The following is a 24,506-nucleotide window of genomic DNA, read 5'->3' as shown; positions in this document are numbered from 1 at the left end:
TCAAATAAGAACGTTCTAGGGACCAAAAGTTGTTAGCTGGGTATGGAACAAAACAGACTATTTCATGTTAAAACAAGGAGCTGTAAAAATCGATTTGGACTGATAGCCCAGCTGTGACTACGCAGCAACTTATAAAATTGGGCACCCTGATCTAAAATAACTGCTTTTTAGTTTAATATATTTTAAAATGTAATTTATTCCTGTTATGGGAAAGCTGAATTTTCAGCAGCCGTTACTTTACCAGTGTCACATGATCCTTCAGAAATCATGAATAGTTTTTATCAAACAGTTTTTGCTGCTTATTTTTTTTGTGGATTATTTTTTCAGGATTCTTTTATGGATTGAAATAAAGTTTATTGAACAGCATTTCTCTGAAATAGCAAAGGGATTTATAATTTTACAAATTATTTTGTAACATTAATGCATTAATTAATATTATTAATCTTATTATTATTATTATATTATTATTATTTTTTCTTAAGTAAATCACAGGTTCTATAAAAATATTAACCAGTAATAAATAAAGTCCCAGGATTTTGTGACACTGAAGACTGGGGCAATGGCTGCTGAATCGTGTAATGACAGCCATCACATCAATTATAATCTAAAATATTAAAATAAAAAACACAGTTGCTTTTGTCGAGCTAGCATAGCTCTACTTTGTATTTGTTTCCATGATTTTTAAAAGCCAGTGCGCTGTCGCTTTAATAATTGAACCATCAGAAGCCAAAACCTTTCCGGTCTTTTCTTCCCCCTCACAAATTTCCAAATAATCCACATACCAGGCACGGACAGGGTCTGTGATTCCCGCCAGGGGTGACTAGGCTAAGCACAGAACGATGCTGAAATTTGTGATATTATCCCTTAGCGCGTGGTTTGTGGTGGGCAGATCAGTTCACACTCACAGAGGGGCACACCTGGACATCACCGATGCCCTGGAGGAGCATCTGGCGCAGGGACAAACCACTTTAAACGAGATGTTCAGGGAAGTGGAAAAACTGATGGAGGACACGCAGCAAAAACTAGAGGAGGCTGTTCACCAGGTATGACTAGATTAAAAAACAATCCTAGTAGATTAACATGTGAATTTCGTTTTGCGCCATGCTGCTTTGAATGCACTGGATGATTATCGCTGACCGATTCGTAAACGAATTGTTCTTTTGAGTCGAATCTTTTCATTGGCTCTTTTCAAACCGGTTCATCTGAGCGAACCGAGTCAACATGTATGGTTTTTAATAAATAACAATTGTTTTAAAATGTGCAAAATGTTTACCGATGTAGATTAATTTTAGTAGTGTTCAGCGGAATTTTAAGTATATTTTGCTTGAGTTCGAGTTTATTGCTAAAACAAACTACATTTACATTTAGTCATTTAGCAGACGCCTTTATCCAAAGCGACGCACAAATGAGGACAATGTAAGCAGTCAAAATCAACAAAAGAGCAAAAACCTTACCGTGGAACATACAATTTCAACAAATAGCATTATTAACACAATTTATTCGAACACACACACACGTTATATGTAATGCCACCGAGTCGTTTTTTAACTGATTCTTTGAAATGAACCGATTCGCTAAAATCAATCGTAATTTTTATATCCGATTTTGCAACATGTAGTTTGGAATCACAATCAAAACATTCACATAAGTTACTATGAATCTTATTTGAATCAGATGGAGAATGAGTCTTCAAAATCGTTGCTACATGGACGCAACTTTCCAGACAGTTTTCACAATGAAACTACGACAGTGATCAAGGTTGGAAATCGGACTGTTCAACTGATAGAGAGAATCGACAAGGTATTTCTTACTTATTCTACTCCGTTTATTGGCTTGTACTGGATCTGATTTAGCTTTTTATATACACTATATTGCATTAACAGAATTGCCCTGTCTTTATATGTCTTCGTGCCTTTGTATATTGCTATGTCTTGTATAACTAACGCCTGGTTTTCCTCTAGGAAACAGATGATAAAACTGGAAAGACTAATTTTTCCAGAACTCTCATTCAGAACACTGAACGTTGGAATGAAGTAGATCACGTGAGTCTATCTATCATCTATAACTTTAATATCTATCACTTTAAGTTGTCGTATGTAGGCTAATCTAATTTCTGAAAAGTGGTCTGGATTGTTAAACGGATATAAAACGTTCAGTGGACATCCTGGTAAGTAAACATTGGTCTGGGTGCATTGGTCACTCTGGGCAGCGCTATGAACCCTGCAGTGAGTTTGTCGTCAACTAGGCAACATGGTTAAATTTAAATTAAAAAAAAAAATATATATATATATATATATATATAGCAGATGCTTTAATCCAAAGCGACTTACAGTGCATTCAGGCACATGCGTTCCCTGGGAATCGAACCCACAACCTTGCTCTGCTAATGCGAGTTTATTTATTAAAACCAACATGGATTTTCCACTTCACCAGTCATCGAACTAAAATCCTCTGTTTTCTTGGGAAACACGTGGCACATCATTACGGAGACTTTTCTAAACAGAGGGTCCTAAGTGTGATGTTTTTACTTCCAGTTCTTTTGAATTACAGTCTAACTCTGTCGAACAGCTTTTCATTGAAATAAATAATATCTACTGCATTATATCTTATTCCAGAGTAAAAACATTACATGTATGGTCATTATGCATTTCCACAACAGTTTAACAGGCGGCAGTGTCATTAGAGGCTCTTTGGCCAGACAGTCTCCTGGCTCCATGACAATAAATGGTGAAATTAGAACAGCTGGAAAAAATGCATGGTAATTGGTGCAATGGGAATGTGTGGTGGAGAGTTAGTGCCAGAGGCAGCACTTAGTGGTTTCTCTCTCAGCTTGCACAGCGGCAAATGTGAGCTCACAGTTAAAAGATAAGCATTATATGTTAGGGATAAAAATATAAAACCATTCATTATTGCAAAATGTATCCCATAAATTAACAGTAAATAGATTATTACATGTAATACAAGACATCTAACCAAGTGGAATCAATTTATATATATATATCTACATCCTAAAATTCAATTGATCAGTACTGACTCTTTTTATTTCTGTTTATTTTCGTTAATTTAAATGTGTGCAGCCTTTGTCGGCTGTAGCCTTCCGTTTGAGAGACTCCCATAGATAAGCTTTGTTGAACTTAAAATGGAATTCCCTTGATGGAATTCCCAACGCCTCGGAATCGATTCCAGCCCTAGCCGTAACTCTGAGGTGAAGGGTGTAGCTTGGCTCTGATGTTGACTGCTGAGTGGTTGTTCGCTGTTACAGCTCTCACAGGAGTCAAGTACTGAGATGGATTTCTGCACCTCCACTTCTGTAAATGTGGAATTAATTATGACGCCGATGTCGACGTTTGTCTCCTGTTTGTCTATATTGCACCACAGGCCACTTCTCTATTCTTCATCCAGTTTGTTTGTAAATATTTTCAGCACAGTGTAAATGTTCAACATATTACGTCTTATTTCCCACCTTTTCCTTAAGTCACAAAATGTGCATCATATCAAGTTTCAATCGGCCCTAACAAAGTACAAGCACACAAATGACTGTTTCTGATAAAACATTATAATGAGGAGGATGTTCCAGGCAACCAAAATTTGGTTTCCAGTTACTTTTAGTCCCCAACTGAATTTCTATCTGGGAGGCGAAACACTTCATTGGAATTTCCTGACCTAAAGTCCAAAACAAAACTTGCTATTATAGTATTTTCTTTTCTTTAAGCAACCTACAGCATTGTCTCCAAACTATAGTTAAGATACACTGCTGTAGGTTGCTTAAAGAAAAAGTTCCCCCAAAATAGAAAAAAAGGAAAACACCATCATCATGTACTCACCCTCATGTCGTTCCAGACCTCTATGACTGACATTCTTTCGTGTAACCCAGTTGAAGACATTTAGCTGAATGTCCACGCTGCTCTTTTCTATATAGTGAAAGTGAATGGTGACTGAACGATGTGCTCTATGTTATGAATTATGATGTCATATCCTCAACCAGCAGGGTTTATTGAATTAATAGGGATCCTTGGGATGTTTGCTCAACTGTAAGTGTAATAACAGTGTTTCTGTAATATACGTCAGGTTCATTCTTGTTCATTCAGGAGTGCATGATTGATGAGGACTGTGGGGACGGCAGCTTCTGCCTGTATGAAATCATCACCTCCAAATGTGTCCTGTGCCATACAACTAATATGGTCTGTGCTCATTTTGTTCACTACATCCATCCATCCAGATATGTTATATGTATTAATTCCATGTATATTCCATGTAAATTACATCTGAAAATGTTGTATATATATATAAAATTTTAAAAAGTAAAGTTTTTATATTTTATGGATTTATAATTGTATTTATATTGTAATTTGTAAAATATTGTGTATATATTGATTGTTTAAAATGGTTTCGATTAGAATTTATTAATGTGTAAATTATATACATTATATATGTAAATATATACTTATATTTTGAATATATATATATATATATATATATATATATATATATAAATATTTTCATTTAATTTTTATATATATAATTATATTTTTAGTATATATATGAGTATATATGAGTGTATATATAATTATTGCTATTTTATATGCTATTTAAATGTGTGTTGTTTAAAAGTTATTATATATATATTATTATATAATTATTGAATTATATTTAAATTTTATATAGTTTTTTTGTGCATAGTGTATATTAAATTGTTAAATTGCTAATGTTTAATGATAAATTCCTTTTCTGCTTCTTGAATTGTCAGGAGTGCACGAAGGACGTGGAGTGTTGTGGAGATCAGCTGTGTGTGTGGGGTGTTTGTTCTCAGAACAGAACTCAAGGACAGTCTGGAACAATCTGTCAGTACCAGAGCGACTGCAGTCCTCAACACTGCTGCGCCTTTCACAAAGGTTCGTAAATCTTTGTTTAGATTACCATAGTTTTACAACTCAAATAATTCATGATTTTTATGATAGATGTCCGTGTTAAAAAGTCTGAGACGATGATATAACTAATCCTATAAATATAATGCATCTTAAAAGTAGCAAAAAAAGGCATAAGTGAATGTTTTAAGTTTCATATAACCAAAATACGTTTTTGTTTTGTTTTAATAAAAAAATCAGCCCTTGAGACATAGAAGTGACTGTATAAACAACCACGTTAGATATCAATATGCAGTTAGTTATGCAGTAAAACATCTGAAAAATATCCAGTTTCACTGGGCCTCCCAGTCCAGATTTCCCTTCAAAGTACTAAATAATTGTTTCCTTGGATTTAGAATTGCACTCCTCGCCCACTCGGTTCACAACGTTCCTCAGTTTTCTTAGCATTCCCAGATATGCTTTAATCATTTGCAAGAGAAAAACCAACAACATTTGCTGTGGTTTTGATATATCACTACATTTCCTGTTCATCTCATCCTAATCTTCTTCCTTTCTGGTGTACCTCTCCGTAGTCTCTGTCTCTCCCACCCTCCTCTTTTTAATGTTTCTTTGTTTTTTTTTTCCTCTCCAGCCCTGCTCTTCCCCGTGTGCCGCCCCAAGCCACAGGAAGGCCAGGGTTGCCACAGTCACCCCAATCAGCTGATGGATCTGTTACTGTGGGACGAGGAGGGGCCACGGGAGCACTGCCCCTGTGCTGCAGGCCTGCACTGCCAGCCTCTCAAGTGAGACAGCTTCTTCACAAATATTCCTTGCAAAGGTCTAGCTTATGTGTTACAGCTAAAGTAGTTTGGCATGAAAATAATGACATTTGCATAGACGACTGTGCTTTTTATAACTGTAATCTAGCCACCCAGTCAGATTGCAGCTTGCTGGTAAGACAAAGATCTAGGTATTTTAGTCTGCAGCATGAATCAGATATGAACTATGGTCACCAAGAAATTCTCTCTCTCTCTCTCTCTCTCTCTCTATATATATATATAGTACTGCATATCTATTTAATATTTTTTCAGAGAACAAAAAGACTCAAATTCATCTGTTTTATGTTACAGTAATAAATCTTTGTGTGTGGATGAGAGGAACACTTCTGGTGAAGGAAATGCGGACTGATCGCTCCCAAACAAACTGAACATTAAACAGTGTTGTAATTTGGACTCTATTTGTAACATCAAAGTGCCTTTGTCCTCCTAATTCAATAGGAGTAGATTTAATTTATACCTTTTTTTGTGTAATTTGTGTGCTACTATGTAAAATGGAATTACAAATGTTTTAAATAGTATTTTGATAAGACAATGACAATGTCCTGAATATGTGGACCTAGCTGGGCATTATATTCCTTCCAAATAAATATGATTTATGAGACTTTTTTTTTCCCTGACTTCTGAACTTATTTTGAAAATCAAATGTTTAAAAGCAAACATTAAAGCTGCAGTCCATAACTTTGACGCTCTAGTCTAGCGGTTAATAAACAGAACAGCATTCGTCTTGCGGAAGAACATTGTAGCCGGAGCTACTTCTCTCGGTTTAAGTCAATGAATCACGCAGGTACTGTGCTACTCCGCAGCGGCACCTCCCCGAGCCAGTCTGAAATAGTCCGGATATAAAGAGTTATTATAGGTGTACTGGATTGATTCAGGAAAATGAATTCATGGTCTATTCTCTAGATATATATTTTCTTAATTTTGAACACAAAAAAGTTGACTGCAGCTTTAAATTGCTTGTTGAAATGTGAACAGCAGATGGCAGTATTGAATTGTGGTAGATATGGATGAGGCAAGCAATTTACTGGCTAATTTTCACACTAATGTGACTGTAAACGTTTTACAGATTTATCATTAAAACCTGACAGATTCTGTATGGCTTAAAATGATATTTTACTTCCTAGTGCAGCAAGTCTTAAGATATTCGTTTAAATTATATAAATTGTTAATAGCTAATTATGACCCATTCAACTGAAAAATAAGTTCACATAGTTTATTCTTAATTTCTTTTGGTTTACAAACAAAAGGCACCCATTTATTTTTTACCCTCCACTGACATTTTAATGTGGCAATTACAATTCTCCCAGAAACCAGACCGCTTGACATAGTAGAGAATAGTTCACATTTCTTGATTGTTACAGGAGATTTAACAAAAAGTACATAAGGCAGACAAAATAAAGGAAAACAATCTACATTTGGCCCATCAAGGCCTGACTTAAGCTTGATCTTAAGGAAGAAAAAAAATTATATCATCGTTATAAAATGCTGTGGGAAATGAAACATGAGGTGAACTTACACACAAGAAACCCAATGAAACCTATTTTACCTATCACAGAGAAAACTACAGTATTATGTGGAAAAACATACTATATATTGGTTTTATTTGACCCTATTTTGTGGTAAAAAAAAAAAATACTCTTAATGAGACCTTGAATACATAGAACTGGTTTTCAAAAATCACTATTCCACTCAAACTCCCACATAAAAATATGGATCCTCATAGAAGTGCTTTTTTTTATTTTAATCAGTTCATCATTAATAGAAAAGTCAGAATACTTAATCTATATTCCACACAGTTAGTAACAATATCCATCATCTAGCGTTTCCTGGCATGATATTTAGCTGTGCAAAGAGATTGGCTTGTATGACAAACATAACTTGACATTGTGATCCGAAGCATGTGTGACCATAAAAGCAGCCTATATGGTGCATTTTCATTTCTTCATTTCACTTGTCATTTTGCGTCATAAACAATCACTTCCTATTTATTTCAAACATGGAAAATACTTGGTAGCAGATAAAGTTAAATTTCAACGCTTTATCTAAATAGAATGATTTAGAAAACATATATCCATTAGCTATTTTACATTACTTCAACATTGACAACTCGCAGAACAATTTGGGTGAAAAAAAGGAAAGAAAAACACCCAGTCCAGTTAAATTTATCCATCCCCTCCTCTGATATGATGGACTCAAAGCGCTAAAGAACGTAAATACACGAAATTAGCCTACATATAAGCTGACATATTTGGTTTTCTCACACAGCTTTACACAAAAGATGACATGTTTTATGTACAAACGCCCATTACCTGAACACTAATAAGTTATGGCAAGAAACAATTATCACGCTTTAATCATAAGCGGAACAAATCTGTAAATCGTTTGTATAACGTCAATGGCTTTACGAACCGTCGACGCAAATGCCGTCCGCTCATGTTTATTGATAAGCCTCATAATTCTTAAAAGGTTTAAGCAGGTGAACAAACTGATGCTTGCTTTTGCTAGCATTTCTAAAAGGAAAACTAACAAGTTTATTAATATCAAAGAAATAATTTACTAAAAGCAGTTGATTGCTTTGACAAAAATCATTAAGTAGTACACAAAGTATTTCAAAATGACATTTTGGTATTGACTGAAGGCGACATTGTGAGGAGAAACATAAGGCCTGGAATCAGACACTCGAGATGCTTAGTTTTTTGGTGACACGTTAATAACTTTCATCTCAAAGATGGTGAGAGTATCGGAAAAAATGTAAGGCAAAAGCCATGAATCTAACAAAGACATTGGGCATGAAGGTTATTATTGAATTGTAGGCACAGAGCTGAGACAAAGCCATCTCTCTCTTTTTTTTCTTCTTCTTGTGCTTCGTTGATTACAGTTGGAAAGGGGCCAATACCGCCAACAAGTATGAACTGGTATGTAACCCATAATAATCAAGAGTTGTCCAAAACCTGTTTGCGTTCAGGAGGCGGAACAGGTACAAATAAGTGCTCAAACGTGCTCGGCGTGGACACACTCGCTCTCATTGTGCTGAGAGAGCTTCTTAAACCTCGAGCCCTGAAAATTCATGCTTTCTACATAGCAGATGAGTGCACTTGCACCCGGTGATGTTGACGTACTTGCGCAGGAGGGGAGGATTGCGGATATTACGCCCATACGCTTGACCCTCAGATTCTAGAGTGTCGCAAAGCAGAAGTATGTGCATAGCCCGTGGGAAAGAGGGGTGGGAAAGGACAGTTGGGGTGGATTCAGTATCTCATGGTGCTGGAGGCTCTGAAATAGGAGAGGAACTTGAAGCACAAGCTGACGACGAAGTACCAGATGTTTCTGGCCATCTGAGAACGGGCAATGAAAATGCGCCAGATTAACACTACCAAGATGGTGTTGAAAGTGTAGCGAATGTTCCGCAGCCTACAGGAAAACAAGACAAAGAAAAAGTGACAAAAAGATAAAATCTTCAGTGTCACATGACCATTCAGAAATAAGTTTTGCTGCTTGATGTTTTTGTGGAAACTATGACACACTAGAATTTGAAGGAAAGAAAGCAAGCAATGAATACTTTTATTAAGCAAGGACACATTAAAGCGGTTTACACTAGTGTGTTTTTGTTTTATTTGTTTATTTTGAAATGAAAATGATCATTTACACTGGCGTTTTCACTTCGTTTTCAGAAACGTTCTGTCCACACTACACACCAAAAATGCAGGTCACATGACCATTCTTGCATGTACTTCCTTTTCAAAATTCTCAGTTTAGGTCTGTTTACACTTAAACACAACCCCAGAGTTTTCAATCAAAAATGGCCTGCAGCGTTTTTGAAAGTCTCCGTTTTAAGGGTCGAAAACCCCAGGTAATGTAAATGACAGGCGTAACCGTAGCAAAAGTTATGTTTTAAAACGAAAAAACACACTATTGTAAACGTAGCCTAAATTAATCAAAAGTTATTACAGAAGATTTCTATTCCAAATATTCCTGTTCTTTTGAACTTTCTAATTATCAAAGAATCCTGAAAAAAAGGTATTAGTGTTTCCAGAAAAATATGAAGCAGCAAAAACAATGTTTTTAACATGGTTACTAATAAGAACTTATAATAATAATAAATTAGCAGCAAATCCGCATATTGGAATATTTTCATGTGAAAATGAAGCCTGACAAATGGCTTCTGAAAACTCAGCTTTAGCATCACAGGAATAAATTACATTTTCAAATATGTGACCCTGGACCACAAAACCTTAAATGAGTCAAAATTATACATTTTTCTTTTATGCCAAAAATCATTAGGATATTAAGTAAAGATCAGGCTCCTTGAAGATATATTTTTAATTTCCTACTGTAATTTTGATCAGTAATTTTCATTGCAAAGAATTTATTTGGACCAATTTAAAAGGCGATTTTCTCAGTATTGAGATTTTTTTGCACCCTCAGATTCCAGATTTTCAAATAGTATCTCAGCCAAATACTGTCTGACCCTAATAAAAGACACATCAATGGAAAGCTTATTTATTCAGCTTTCAGATTATGTATAAATCTCAATTTCGAAAAATTTACACTTAAGACTGTTTTGTGGTCCATGGTCACATATGTTTAAATAGAAGACAGTTCAGTTTTAAAAACGTCTTACACTCAATACTGTATATGACGCATTGTTAGTAACGCACACACTAAAAACCGAGTGTTAAATTACCAAAAAGTGAGGAAGTGTCACATGAATTTGCACATCTAGGAATACTTATAAAATGTGTTTTCATCAAACACATATTTATGTCTCTGTCCCACATGGGAATGGGACAGAGTTGAGAAGTTGCATACGACAGTGCAGAAGCTATCATGAGAGTGATAGTCGCTCTAGAATAACAGTTATCCTGAAGGTAACCTAGAGAACTTCAATACTTACTTGTTCAAGTGTTTGCGTGCCGCTGGGAGTCCTGATAACTCTTCATTGAGAACATACTTCTTAGTGCCCATGCAGTAATTCTCCATGTATTCTGCCCAGTGTAACTGCCTGACGTCAATATTAAATACCTGAACAAAAAAAAAAGATGCTTAAGACATTCATTGAGTTCAAGCATTAATAAACGACAGAGCTATGAGACGCTTAAATTAATGTTTCATTGACAACACATAAAACCTCCAATTTTGAAACAGCATATTGAGATGTTTTAAGCGACAAGATTCAGAATCAGAGAAGCGATTCATGTTACTGTGCCCATGTCAGACTGAGTGTATTGATACATAAACACACACACCTTCTTGTCCTCAGGTCCCATCTGGTTTATGAGCATGGTAACATTGTCCGTGTTCCACACCCACGAGTGACTCGTGAAGTACTCCAGAACCATCATGGCTTTGTGCAACCGAGTGATTGTCTTCATCATCCTGCGTCACCACAGATACAACGCAAGGAGCGAGCGGGAGAAAAAGAGAGACGTGAGCATTAGCTTCAGATGAGCTTTGATGGGGACTGGAAATGTAGTTTGAGCTTTTTATTCTCTCATTTAAAGGGCAAGCAGTTTAGTAATAGCAGATGGTGACTGAGACTATGACAGAAACCACAGCTTATAAATTACAAAAGTAACAAACATTTAACTCTATGGTCTACTATATAAAAACATCAGGTTAATATTGAAGCCCATTTCTGCCTCATAGTAAAAAAAAAAAGTATCAATTCTAAGAAATAAGTCGCTGTGAGATATAAATGTAAGAAATAAAATCGGAAGTGGCTTTCTTTTTTTTTTCTTTGAGGCAAAAAACTGGCTTCCACAGGTTAGTTTTCCCAAATTAAGCAAAATATTTTGGTTTGATTCAGTAAAAAAAAAAAAAAAAAAAAAAAAGTAAAACAAAACAAAACAATTAAATAAAATTGAAATAAATAAAAACAAAATAAATAAGCAAATAAAAAGTAAAATGAAACAAACAAAAATGAAAAATATTTTTTTTTAACAAACTAAATAAAAAATAAAATAAAGATCAAGGAAATAGAATACAATTTAACAAAAAAATAAATAAAAAATAAGATTAAACAAGTAAAACAAAAAATAAAATAAAAATTTGTTTAAAATAGAAACAAAAAAAGCAAAACAAATACTCCTCGGTTAGTAATAATTGCAGAATGTCTCCAACCCTTTCACCCCGTATGGTATTTGATTCAGGTTAGATCCCATCACAGCCCTTCTGAACCACAAACGGTTGGCAAACAACTGTGGATTCCCATGATTCGGTTGAACAATTATCACACTTTTCAAACTTTGCAGGATCTTAAAAGGCACCTGGGCGCATTTGTGTACTTAAGATTCTTTCTGTGTGATGCTTTTTGTACCTCTATAAACTATACCAGATGTACAAGTATGCCAAATTTCAGGCTTATTCCTGACAAAGCACTGTTGAAGTTGAATGCAAATGTCCAGAAACGCCCAGTTTCCCATCAAGATCTCTTATTGGTTGGATAGGGAATGACTACATGCATTGTATTATCTTGTTTAAAAAGAAAAAAAAAATCAAATTCAGAACATTCTCATGGTGTTAAAACCCTTCAAAACCTCAATTATATACAAACTTGCACCTTAAATCAGACGCATATCAGCAATACACATCAAATTTGTAGAATCTGCATAAGCAGAAAGCCACACTGAACTGAAACACATCAGATTTAGGGTGCATAACCAGTTATTTCATCTCTAGGTACCAAACACACCTACTCCCTGCTAATAAAAGCATTTTTGCATGAATGGATAATTGTCAAATATGCATCCAACATTTCCCCTTTTCCAGTGTTTAGTTTAGTTTTTTTTAATTAGAAGGATTGTAACCTTATAATTTCTATATTGGTTCATTAAACCAGAGGCTTTCAAATCTTTTAACGCCAAGGACCCCCAAATGATTATAATATTCTTAGGAAAATTTGTATTATGTATTATTATTTGTAATACAGATTGAGATATGAATAATTGAGATTAAGACATTGAAGATTAAAAAAAGAAAAAAAAACAGGAATTCTGAATAAAAAATAAAAATAGTAATGTGAAATTAAAACGCATATATAGCAATTAAAGCATATATATATATTTGGACTGATGCTACTTATACTCAAGTGCAACTTATAGTCAGAAAAATATGGTATATATATATATATATATATATATATATATATATATATATATATATATATATATATATATATATATATATATATATATATATATACACACACACCGTATTTTTCTGACTATAAGTCGCACCTGAGTATAAGTCGCATCAGTCCAAAAATACACCATGACGAGGGAAAAAAAACATATATAAGTTGCACTGGACTATAAGTCGCATTTATGTAGAACTAAGAACCAAGATAAAACATTACCGTCTCCAGCCGCGAGCGGGCGCTCTATACCGCTCAGTGTAGGCTACAGGAGCACGGAGCAGCATCTCTGGCAGCAAAGAGTGCCCTCTCAAAGCTGGAGACGGTAATGTTTTCTCTTGGTTCATGTCAAATTAATTTTGATAAATAAGTCGCACCTGACTATAAGTCGCAGGACCAGCCAAACTACGAACAAAACGTATAGTCCGGAAAATACGGTATATCTTTATATATATATATATATATATATATATATACGGCATAAAACATTGTCATAAATAAAACCCTAGTTTCTTCTTGCAGTCTTTCGGGAGTTCTGGATGCCAGTTTGAAAACACCTGAGTTAAACAAATTGTCAGAGCAGAGAGTTTGGTACCTAGCCCTATTATTTATGAGTGCTGTTCTCTGAACAGTTTGGCTTTTATCAATGAAAATGTTAGTGCAAAAAGCCTGTATCTGATCTCAACTGAGCACTGACTTGCTTAGTGAGTGCAGGCTGTGTTGACCAAACTGTCAGTCCCAACTTCCACTGTTTTTACGGCTACAAGAACAGATCAAACAACCTCTCTTGAAGACTTAATGGCATGGCTCGGGGGGCAGGGAGGGGACAAAAGATAAAAGATGGATTTATGGGGTGGATCCATCTCTTTTTCCACAAAACAAAGCATGCAGGACTCCATGCACTTTATGGTAGTCCAACAGCAGCTTTTGTCCGATGCCATAAAGTCAAGAAGATGGCCAGGCAGAGCGTTTCCTTCCCAGCCAGACTGCCGGCCATGCCACACCCAACACCCAGTGCTGGAGGTGAGGGAACGGAGGAGGGAGGACAAAGGGGCGGAGTAGCAGGTACTGAAGACCTTACCGGGGCTTCTGACGGGTCAACATGAGAAACCCGTCATACAGCAGGGCAGGAAGGGTGTGACTCACTGTGGTCCAGTACTGATTGGTAAAAGGGTTGGATCGCAGGTTAACATTGGGGCGCCTGAAAGCCTGTTCTAAGGGATTGGTCTTGAACGTCATGTTTATGCAGTACTCTGCAGAAGGGAATACAGGCATATAACATACAACAGCATTTTAAACACAGAGCTACACAAAACATACACACACATGGATATGCACACACACACAAACACAAGTGGACGGGAAGCGTGCAGAACCCAGTCTCCGAGTGGGTTATGCATCCTTGCCCAAGACACAGGGTGCAACACGTGATGGCTAGACCGAGCGTGGAGGAGGAAGCGGGGCAGGAGGAAAAGGCGCGAAGTGGTCGGATTTACCTGGGCTCTCTTCCTGACATCCTGAGGAAGAGATCATATAGGAATGCTGGCGCCTTGTGGCTTACAGCAATCCAGTACTGATTGATAAGGTGATTGGTTGTGAGATTTACATTTGGCCTCCTGAAGGCCTGCTCGAGGGGGTTCCTCTTGAAAGTGGATATAACATGGTACTCTAAGAGACAAAAAGGGGTTCAACAGTAAACGGCACAGCTGTGCATGACTTGGTTCAGGTTTAAAAAGCAACATTTTGATGGTTTCTTCCATTCGCAAGCATTGGGGTCACTTAATTGGAAAAGTATTAAGATAAATTTTAAAGCATCATGCCAATCATTTTCTAAAATTCATCATATATATATATATATATATATACACACACACACATAGAAATATATTAAATATATACACTAAAAATATAACATAATAAAAATACACTACTTCAGGATATAAAAAAGTATTATATACATTATATAATTATTTGTTGTAGCTTTTATATATACAAAACTATATATTTCTTAATTTAGGAAATAAGCGCAAACACTTGTGTCTGATACATTAAAAATGAAAGCTTTCTGTGGTTTGGGGACAGGAAAAAATGGGAGGGGCATCCACAAATCTGAACTACTATTCTGATTGGGCCAGCAGAAAAAAATCCTTTTTGTGGAGTCATGTTAGTGATAGAAGAATGACCCCAACTGCAACACAATGCTGATTATAACCAAATATTGTTTGTATTTTAACTATTTAAAGGTGGGCGTACACGGTGCGATTTTTGCTGTCGTACGAGTTCGCATGCGATTTTTTTTTCAATCGTGTGGAAATCGCGTATTCTCGTATGGTCGCGGCTCGTATCATTTGCGATGAATTACGAGCCGAGCAGAGTGGCTTACGAGCACTTCCCGACCTCCCGATCATTTTTAAACATGTCTAAAAAGTTCGTGAGCTATCGGTTTGAATTCGTGCCATTTGTGCTGTTGAACGAGCTGATTTGTTGATTTATCTGAAGTTGACCAATCACAAACTAGGAAAACCACAGTAGAAGAAAGACGAAGACGGCAGCTGAAGTCTGACAGGAACAGCGAGCGCTGTATGATGTTTCTAGCAACGTATTCCAATGCCTTTTTAGTTCTCTCTCTCTCTTTCTCGCCCTCTCTTGCTCACACACGCATATGTAGTTTACAGGGACTCTCCATATACTGCACATCCCCATACCTCTATCCATCACGGAATATGCATGTTTAAAATTTCTATTAAATACCATATAGTATTTTTTTTAAAGCCATTTGGTTTACGAGGGCACAGGAATTGTCCTCACAAACCATGTTTACATTGCAATACCTATTTCAGATATTTATAAACCAACACACACAGGGTAAACAAACGTCCCGGTTTCCTATTGCTGAAAAATAACCTGTACGTGTAGGAAACAGTCACGGCTCGTATCAATATTTGATATGCATTTATGAGAGAGGGAGAGCAGTTATATTAGGCGCGTTCCACTTGAAGCAGCACTGCACGCACAGAATGATCACCTGTTTGACATCAAAATACCGCGAGAGCGATTCGAATGCATTGGATAAGTGTGCTCGCTTATCGCTCTCGCGGTACTTTAATGTCATACATTGATCCTTCTGTACATCGCTGCTTCAAGTCGAACGCGTCTATCAACTTCGTGTGATTGCTTCTGGAATTTGCGGGTTGTAAAATCGTGTCGTATATCATCTCGTCCGTACAATTTTCAGATAAACTCACTCGTGGCGTGTGCGTGGACATACGTTCTTCCGACCATCCGAATTCGCACCGTGTACACCCGCCTTAACTATGGGTGAAATGGTGCCACTAGAAAATGTGTACAGCATGGTTCAGTACACACTTGTGGGTCATCTAATGTCTCTGATGTAAGCAGTTATAAATATCTCCAGTCTGACTGAATTTCAGTGAAACCTGTTTTAGGAGCTCACTAGACATGTTTGTTGTCATAACAGTAACAACAGCAGCAAAGGCATTGGGGCATATTCTCATACAGGCTTAATTATAAGGGAGATGCTTCACAACTTAAACAGGGTTAACAAATCAAAGACACTGAGGATTCCTCACTGAAACAGGCTTTACAGCTAGTTTTGAATATAAATCTCATTTTGAGACATACTGTATTTGGTGTGTGTCAATGCAAAATGTTAAAAATAAGGCACATTTTGCTGCAGTATACAGCTAAATGTTTCTGTGGAAAAAGGTCTTTTTTAAATAAAGATCAGATAAGATCCATATATTAGCAGGTAAAATAAAATGTAACTGTATGAAATGATGCATCAAGACTGTTGCACCCCTATAATTAAGTCATTAACATAGATTCAATTTATATTAAGATATTATTGATATAAGAAATAAACATTATATAATCATTAAACAAAATTACTGACCTAATTACATTGTAAATCCATAAAATTCAATAATATACTTCTGTCCACTACATAAAAAAATTTAAAACTTTTTTTGAGAAATGAAAATGTAGAACTTACAGTGTTTATCAAGGACACAGAATTACTTTGTTACCATGTTGAATTTTCCATATACTGTGGATAAATTCGGATCTATAACCAGATTTCAAGTTCACAACATGATAAAAGGTTGTAAAAATATGGTATCACAAAACCGTTCATAACTCATCCAACTAATGGTTATTAGGGCTGCACGATATTGGGAAAAAAAGATATTGCGATATTTTACTTTTCTGCGATATATATTGCGATATGAAATCATCTGGGGAGCAGCTGGCCCGTACAGTTAATGAATAGCGGATCAACTACGACAACCTACATTGCACATCCTGCGATGTGACTATCGTGGATTCATACATCGCGATATCGATGCTTAAACGACACATCGCGCAGCCCTAATGGTTATCATAACTCATTCCTACTTCTACCCTACTTCAGTGGAGTCCAGACAGCTATGAAGAGAATTGTCCGAAATGTAAGCCTGAATAATCAAATCAAAGTTAAATCCATTCCCATATAAGAGCAAAAGAAACTAAATCCAAACGCTTGTTCAAACATGTCACTTTTCTCACGCTCTTTCATTTAATGTGACAAGTTCTTTGATTCGCAGTCGATATGGAAAATGGAACTGGAATAATGAAGCACTGAAGGCCACTGTGGATATTTGAGTCAAGCAGCGATTTGTTTGTAAAAGTGATCCATACCAACTTCACCCCAGTGAAAGGGATTGATTCCGCCCGTCGTGCAGTTGTACACCAACATACTTCTCGGCCTGCGATGGAGATAAACGTTACTGTCAGAAAACCAGCAGCATTTATTCCATGACTTTATTTCCCAGTGATCCGTGTGTGAGTGCCTGTTGGTGTTCGTGTGGAAGTCTGACCTGGCATGTCTCTGGGAACCGGAATACCAGGCAGCGGCCAAAGTGTTATTTATGACCACATCGACTGGCACGAGATCAGCGACAGCGTTATTTGAAGCCCTCATTGTTCGTAGAATCCCCTTTCCTGCCTGCACAACCAAAAAAAAAAAAGGCTTTTAACATGAGGTACCAATAAACAATCATACAAATTGAAATGCCACTGCATTTACATCTACTAAAAATCAAAGTGGCCACTCACAGCAATGAATATCCCGCTTGGCCCATTGAAATTATCAATCCAGCCCTTTGACAGAGAGGAAAAGAAAGAGTGGTGTTTAAAATTCAACAGGTTTTTTTTTTTTTTTTTATTAAGTGGGAGGATGGAAATGAGCATGCTTACGGGAAACGGCTCCTTCCAGCTGGCTCCTACGATAGAGGGCCTGACGATGGCGATGTTGAGGTTTCCACACTCCTGCTGGATGAGGTGTTCTGCCAAGGCTTTAGTGTAAGTGTATGTGTTAGGCCGCTCACCAATAAGCTTCGGTGTCATTAAAGAGACGAGTTTGTCGTCCATCCACCTGTCAGCATCATAAAAATCCAGGAGTTTGAGGGAGAGCAAAAAAATTAAATAAATGAGAGGGTCTCATCTAGTTAATGCTGCTTGAAATAGCTTCAATAGTCATTGTGTTATTTTCTTATTTCTGAGCTGTTTTGTAGTTAAAGTATTTTTGTTGCATATATGTTTAATGTTTTTATTTCTTTTTTTTACATAAAATCTATTTTAAAAGATTTTATTTTTTAAAAGATTATAAGATTACAATAAATATAAAAAAAAGAAAAATTGTAAAAATGAAAAATATAAACATACATACATATGTGTGTGTGTGTGTGTGTCTCTGTGTGTGTGTATGTATATATAAACACACACACACAGACACACACACACTCATTTTACTTTAAGCAATTAAACATGTGGGTTAAACAAAATTAATTTGAAATGTTGCAACTAACTGAAATAAGTAAAAGAACTAAAATGAATACAACTAAAACAAATTATATGTTTACATATAAATATATACACACATACTTATAAATATATACACACACGCACATATAATTATACTAAATATATATTACATTATATTATATATTAAATACTAAGTATATACTATACTATATCCAAAATACTAACTTAATTCAGCACATAAAATCAAAATGAACTGAAAATATAAAAATAAAAGCTAATTCAAAAAAAAAAAAAGAAAAAAAAAAAAGATTATACTATATAAATAATACTTAAATAAGAGAGTGTGGAAAATGATCATGAAAAACAAAATAATTACATTATAAAGTAACCCTCAGAAAAAAAGAAAAAAAGAAAAATCAAATAATTATTAGAGATATCTTGCAAGCATTCTGAAAATGGGTTTATGCATGAACTCTAACTGGGAAAGCATTGTTAAATGTATGGCGTTATGTGTGAAAACAGCCACTATGTATATGTATACACTGTACTGTGTATATGTTCTTGACATATTTATTTATTAGACTAAGTATGATGAGGAAGGTGCTTGCGAGAACAAAGACAAGAAGAATGTTTTGGAGAGCCAAGACTTACTCAAGTGTGTCTATGAGCTTCCTGTAATCGACAGGTGGAGGATAGACCACCTCTTCAATGAGCTCTCGGTCACAGTGGGCATAGGCTGTGGACACGTGGATAAACACCTCCAAATGCTTCATTCTGTGAGCCAAGTTAAGCATCTTCTGCGTGGCCAGTACATTCAACTGCATGGCATCTCTGCAGCAGAGGGACAGAAAAAAAACCTGAACTGCAGTGACTCTGAGCAGATCTGATTAACTTTAAGATTGACCTGCTGCGATTTGTACAAAACCACCTAACCAAAATAAATCATCAATCACGGTAACTTGCAGTTAGTGTAGTTTCAACTTTTCAACTTACTATGAAAACTGAATAAGAGAAATTTAAGGAAATAAGTAATAAGTATAATATATACATAATATATAAGTCAGGTGAAGAATGCATAAACATTTTTACAAGCGTTTGTGGATGTACAGCCAAGTGGTTCATTCCACACTCACGTTAAAGCATAAACAAGGCTTTAGCAAGTAATGAATGCCCAGCGTTGCAGTTTGACCTCATTTTAATTTGACATTACAAGTGTGAGCTGATAAAAAGTAGCAGTGACCCAAGAATTTGAGCAGAAATATATTACTAATGCAAATTATTTGAATAATATTTTACATTTAAAAAAACACAATTACAGTATTATTATATTATTACTGTGACTATTATTAATAATAAGATCATAAATACAAATAATATTTATAATTAATGATACAATACATGTATTATTAGCATTAATAATAATAATACATTGATAACAATATTTAAAGGTTAAATAATAATGACAGGACTTTAATTGCAATTACTAACGCTACTATGAATAAAATTATGATTTATTGTAAATTAATAATATAATTGTTAAAACTGTTATTAATGCAAATAGTAATAAATTTTTTTGTATCCTTAATAAATGTATTATTAGCATTAACAAAATGATTATAATAGCAATAATACAAATAATAAAGTAGTGAAGACAAATATAATGAGTTTTTAATATTACTTACTATAAATTTTATTATTATTAAGAAATCATTGTATTAATAATAAACATTTTGTGAGTGGAAAAAAAAGCAGCATTTGAATTATTAATTATGATTATTTCATTAATAAAATATAGGTTTAATGTGAATACATGATTTAAAGCTACATGACACTGTAAGTGTCAGAAGCATCTAAACTCGTATCTGTGGATGATGCCGATTGTGCCGTCCTGTGGGTGGAGATTATGACTTACTTCAGAGGCTCGTTGAAGCGGATGGTGGCAGCGCAGTGAAACACTATGTTAATGCAGCCCACGAGGGTCTCCTGGTCTTCTATGCTGAGGTCCAGATCTGGCTGCGTCAGGTCGCTGTTGACCGCCACGATCTTCTCTGCGAAATCGGGCTGCTCCTCTCGCAGTCTGTCAAAAAGCTGAAACATTTAAAGGCTCAAGATCACTTTCACCATAATCAAGTGTCAGTTTGTTAAAGATTGTTCATCTGATTGGGGAAAAAAATTGTAAACTATACAGTACTTTTTTTTTGTATAGCCTAGCCTTACCCTTAATTTAAGCCATGAAGCACATAACTCAATTGAGAACTGAAAGCCCAAACCATGATTTTTCTCCAGCAATCTTCCAGACCTGCACCTACCTTGCAGTTGATCATGTCAGCAATTCGGACATTGGGCACCTGTCCTGCTTTGGGCCGGACAAGGACATAGGCAGCTTTGACACCAGGACAAGAGCGTAGCAGCTTCTCCAGAAGTACTTTCCCCATAAAGCCTGTGGCCCCTGTGATGAGAACATTTTTTCCCTCGTAGTACTCCGGAATGGTAACCATCCTGAGTGCACCTTCCCTCCTCTGTTACACCCCTGAAAAACACCAACAGAAAGATTATCACATAGTATCAGACTGCATATACGCACACATTTCACAAGGGCTCTAACCCAAATAGAGAACTTCATAAACATAAATGTTTCGTCAGTCTGCGGTAAATTTCATGCAGGTCACTTCCTTCCCTTCCTGTTAAGATCTCAGTCCACAGTTACTGCATGTTATTAATTAAAATGTGTAATGGCCACTTAAGAAGTGGTGTTGTATTACTATCCTGGACCGCAGCTGGATTCTGACTTGCTGGGGTCGATAGAAGTGCTCCTGAATGGCATTACGGTGCATTAACCGCAAAGAGCTTTACATATCACTAATTGATTCAACAAATTAAGTGGCATAGTAAAATCACAACAAAATACACAGGTTTATTATTCTTATCTCTTGGCCACTGATAACAAGTCAATACAGCTCATCCACAGCAGATACTGGGTTAATGTTTAATAAAATAAAAGATAAAGAAAAGGGACATTACACGTCACGCGCTGATGTCACGTGTCCTTACGGGATCTTCAAGGGTTGTGTGTGAAAGCACGCACATATACCGGGTCATCACTGGCAGTGTGAAAGTGCCAAATCTAGCGACCAGGAAACAATTACAGGAACGCTTTACCCCTGTATTTGCCGGAATGGCAGTGTGAAAGGGGCTAAAGGGACAGTCTCAAGCCTCTAGGTTTTCATCGAAAATATCTTAAATTGTGTTCCTAAGACGAACTGAGCTTTTTACGGGTTTGGAACAACATGGGGGTAAGTGATTAATGACAAAATTTCCAATTTTGGGTGGAGTAACCCTTTAAATTCACAAAGGAAAACACACAGGTAATCAATGACAGATTATTAGATTGTACTGCATTCTTGCAATTTTGACAAAATCTCATATAACCTTTCACCTAACTGACAAATTTAAAACGTAGAACTGGCAACTAAATGTTTACATTTGCAAGGCCTAAAAATGCATGTAAGTGATCAAAAAGATATAGGAAGTCATTGTAATCTGATCTATTCTGCATTTGACAATTTTAAGGCTCACTTTCACATATCTTACACACATTCAACCCAATACAAGGTGTTTCAATCTCAGCCTGCCACTTTCTTCCTGATGCATCCAGCCGCATCATACGATCCTTTCCGTAAACTTATCAGGACACTCAGTAGTGGTAATGATAGCGATGAGCTGTTTTTGCAGCCTCGCATTGTTTGCTATATAACACTGGTGCCAAGTTCCACATGCACCCCAAACGGGCAGAGTTTGCACAAACAGAAGAACACACACTGCATGGCAGCAAATTCTTGTTTTCCCGCCCCTAAACTATCAGGATACAATCTGCATTAAAAAAAAAATTCTTCAAAACATTTAGTGAAGTGCATGGGTTATTTTGACACTTACTGAATGCCGGTTCAAGTGTAGGGGTCAGGTGGATTATTTCAGAAGGTTAGACAAGATGTTGTGCGGTACAATTTCTTTTCAAGAGCCACTCAGCACTTCTGTGACTAAGGACCCAGAGCTGCCTCTGCAGTGGCACTGGCATTAAACAGCGTCCAACTACAGGGAGCAAAGCTAAAAAGGGACTTCTGGGACTGTGGGTGAAAGAATTCAGTCCCTATAGAGAAGCTGGCCTTTTTTAACACTTGAAAGCTGGTCTGAGAAAGAACCGATTGGAGATATAGCCATCCTATGGGGCCATCTGACATGATCAAGTCACTTATATGTACACCAGATGCAAATTGATCCTACATCCCACATCCTCAGTATGAATAATTCATGTGTCACATGGCCAGCTGCTGTGCACAGGGGCACCTGGGGAATTGTACTACTGTAACCAATAAGATGTCAACAGATACTTCAGTAATAACAACAGAATGACCCATAGGCAGTCAGGAGCGCTTTAATATAAAGGCTTTACATTAAGAACCTAAATAAAAGTACTCAAGGCTAATGGGATTGAATATTCTATATTCTTTGTATAAAGTAAAAAAAATACAACAACAAACTATTTAAGTCCAGATTCAAAGACACAGTGACAGTAAATAAAATGGTGTTGTCATTAGACTGCACTGCCTTTGTGTCTTGTGACCTTCATAAAAATTACAATCGTGGGAATGAAACAGCAGAAATATGCAATTAGCTGTTTCTAGAAGTAGAAAAACCAGGGATACAGACAAAAATCAAATAAGCTGTCAGACTGGTTCCTGACTAGCTATATTTGAATATACGGGAAAATTGGATAATACACACTACTTCAACCAAGGATTATAACAAAATGGCCATCATATTTTCATTTATTAAAGAGAACATGTGTGAGGGTCATTTTTGGTATGGAGTCTGAACCAGAAAGGAGAAAACTCCTGAAATGTTTTCGTCAAAACCTTAATTTCTTTATGATTGATGAAAGAAAGACATAAAGATCTTGGATGACATGGGGGTGAGTGAATCATCAGGAAACGCATCCTTTAAAATAGTCATAACGCCGTGACACGCAGAAAAAGAGTGAATGAACGAATCAGCTCATCAAATCTTTTAACTCACAAGATTCGAATCACCGGGATGAATCATAATCGTTGAGCGCGAGCCAAAATGACATATTCTTCGCATTTCATAAAAAGGTCACTCGCCCTGTTCTCTTAACTAAAACAAAACATTTTGGACCTCGCTGGTCGCACAGATAGTAAGATTTATTGTTTTTCTTCTAAGAGCTTTGAAAGCATACGAGGGAAATGTTCATTAATATTAAATAGATGCACACAATAGATAAGTAAAAGGTAATAAATATAAGTTTATGTTTAATAACTGCGAATTATTAATAAAGCATACAGACTGTAATACAATGAAAATAAGTTTTAACTGACGCCTACGTATTTGTAAAATCCACTGGTAATTTCAGCGCCAATTGGACAAGGGAACAAAAAATATTTTCTCGATAACCCTGGACATTCAATTGTTGTAAACACTCGGAACAGCAGATGAAACATTACTTTCCAGCGGTGCGTCTTTCAGGGAGGATTTCCTACACACCGGCGCTGAAAACCCAGCATGCGAAAGTGTGCTAACAGCTAGCATTCACTCTCTAAAAATGTACAAACTCAATTCTGAGCTCAGGAAAAACGAGGCAACAAAGAAAACAGCTAAAGCACTCGAACGCTTACCTGAGATGTTTAATATATTTCCCGCGCTATTTTTTTGCCTGGCGAGCCTAAGGTTGTAGTGCTCTATCCAGCAGTGATGGCAAACGCAGTAGGGTTGTAGCTTAGCTTCGCCGGAGAGGAACTGTGATGGGTTGCCAAATGATGCGTCTCAGAACAGGATCGACGTCACAACTCACCACGC

At 36.3% G+C, this 24,506-nt stretch overlaps 2 protein-coding genes across 2 annotated transcripts; one reads left to right on the top strand and one right to left on the bottom strand.

Moving 5' to 3' along the window:
- The first annotated feature begins 756 nt into the window (after positions 1-756).
- Positions 757-6,284, top strand: LOC127947260 (dickkopf-related protein 3). The gene is made up of 7 exons (XM_052544257.1): positions 757-1,043; positions 1,675-1,800; positions 1,962-2,042; positions 4,089-4,181; positions 4,748-4,892; positions 5,497-5,647; positions 5,975-6,284. Exons 1-7 carry the CDS (start codon positions 840-842, stop codon positions 6,030-6,032), a joined length of 858 nt encoding a protein of 285 aa, XP_052400217.1. The 5' UTR covers positions 757-839; the 3' UTR covers positions 6,033-6,284.
- Positions 6,285-6,882: 598 nt separating this feature from the next.
- Positions 6,883-24,506, bottom strand: LOC127947089 (fatty acyl-CoA reductase 1). The gene is made up of 12 exons (XM_052544022.1): positions 24,326-24,506; positions 20,945-21,165; positions 20,548-20,723; positions 19,287-19,466; positions 18,069-18,246; positions 17,928-17,972; positions 17,690-17,817; positions 17,511-17,578; positions 14,312-14,483; positions 10,930-11,059; positions 10,578-10,705; positions 6,883-9,094 (listed from the first exon to the last, which is right to left on the bottom strand). Exons 2-12 carry the CDS (start codon positions 21,131-21,133, stop codon positions 8,932-8,934), a joined length of 1,557 nt encoding a protein of 518 aa, XP_052399982.1. The 5' UTR covers positions 21,134-21,165; positions 24,326-24,506; the 3' UTR covers positions 6,883-8,931.

The sequence above is a fragment of the Carassius gibelio genome, chromosome A25 (genome assembly GCF_023724105.1).
Source record: "Carassius gibelio isolate Cgi1373 ecotype wild population from Czech Republic chromosome A25, carGib1.2-hapl.c, whole genome shotgun sequence".
In the NCBI taxonomy this organism is placed as follows: Eukaryota; Metazoa; Chordata; class Actinopteri; order Cypriniformes; family Cyprinidae; genus Carassius; species Carassius gibelio.
This window is presented reverse-complemented; position numbering and strand designations above follow the sequence as displayed.

Coding starts and splice junctions, on each gene's coding strand:
- LOC127947260 (XM_052544257.1), top strand. CDS start 840: ATGCTGAAATTTGTGATATTATCCCTTAGCGCGTGGTTTGTGGTGGGC. Junction 4,182..4,747: donor TGTGCCATACAACTAATATG/GTCTGTGCTCAT, acceptor TTGAATTGTCAG/GAGTGCACGAAGGACGTGGA. Junction 4,893..5,496: donor CTGCTGCGCCTTTCACAAAG/GTTCGTAAATCT, acceptor TTTCCTCTCCAG/CCCTGCTCTTCCCCGTGTGC.
- LOC127947089 (XM_052544022.1), bottom strand. CDS start 21,133: ATGGTTACCATTCCGGAGTACTACGAGGGAAAAAATGTTCTCATCACA. Junction 18,247..19,286: donor AAGCTCATAGACACACTTGA/GTAAGTCTTGGC, acceptor TGATGCTGACAG/GTGGATGGACGACAAACTCG. Junction 17,579..17,689: donor GGTTCCCAGAGACATGCCAG/GTCAGACTTCCA, acceptor TCTCCATCGCAG/GCCGAGAAGTATGTTGGTGT.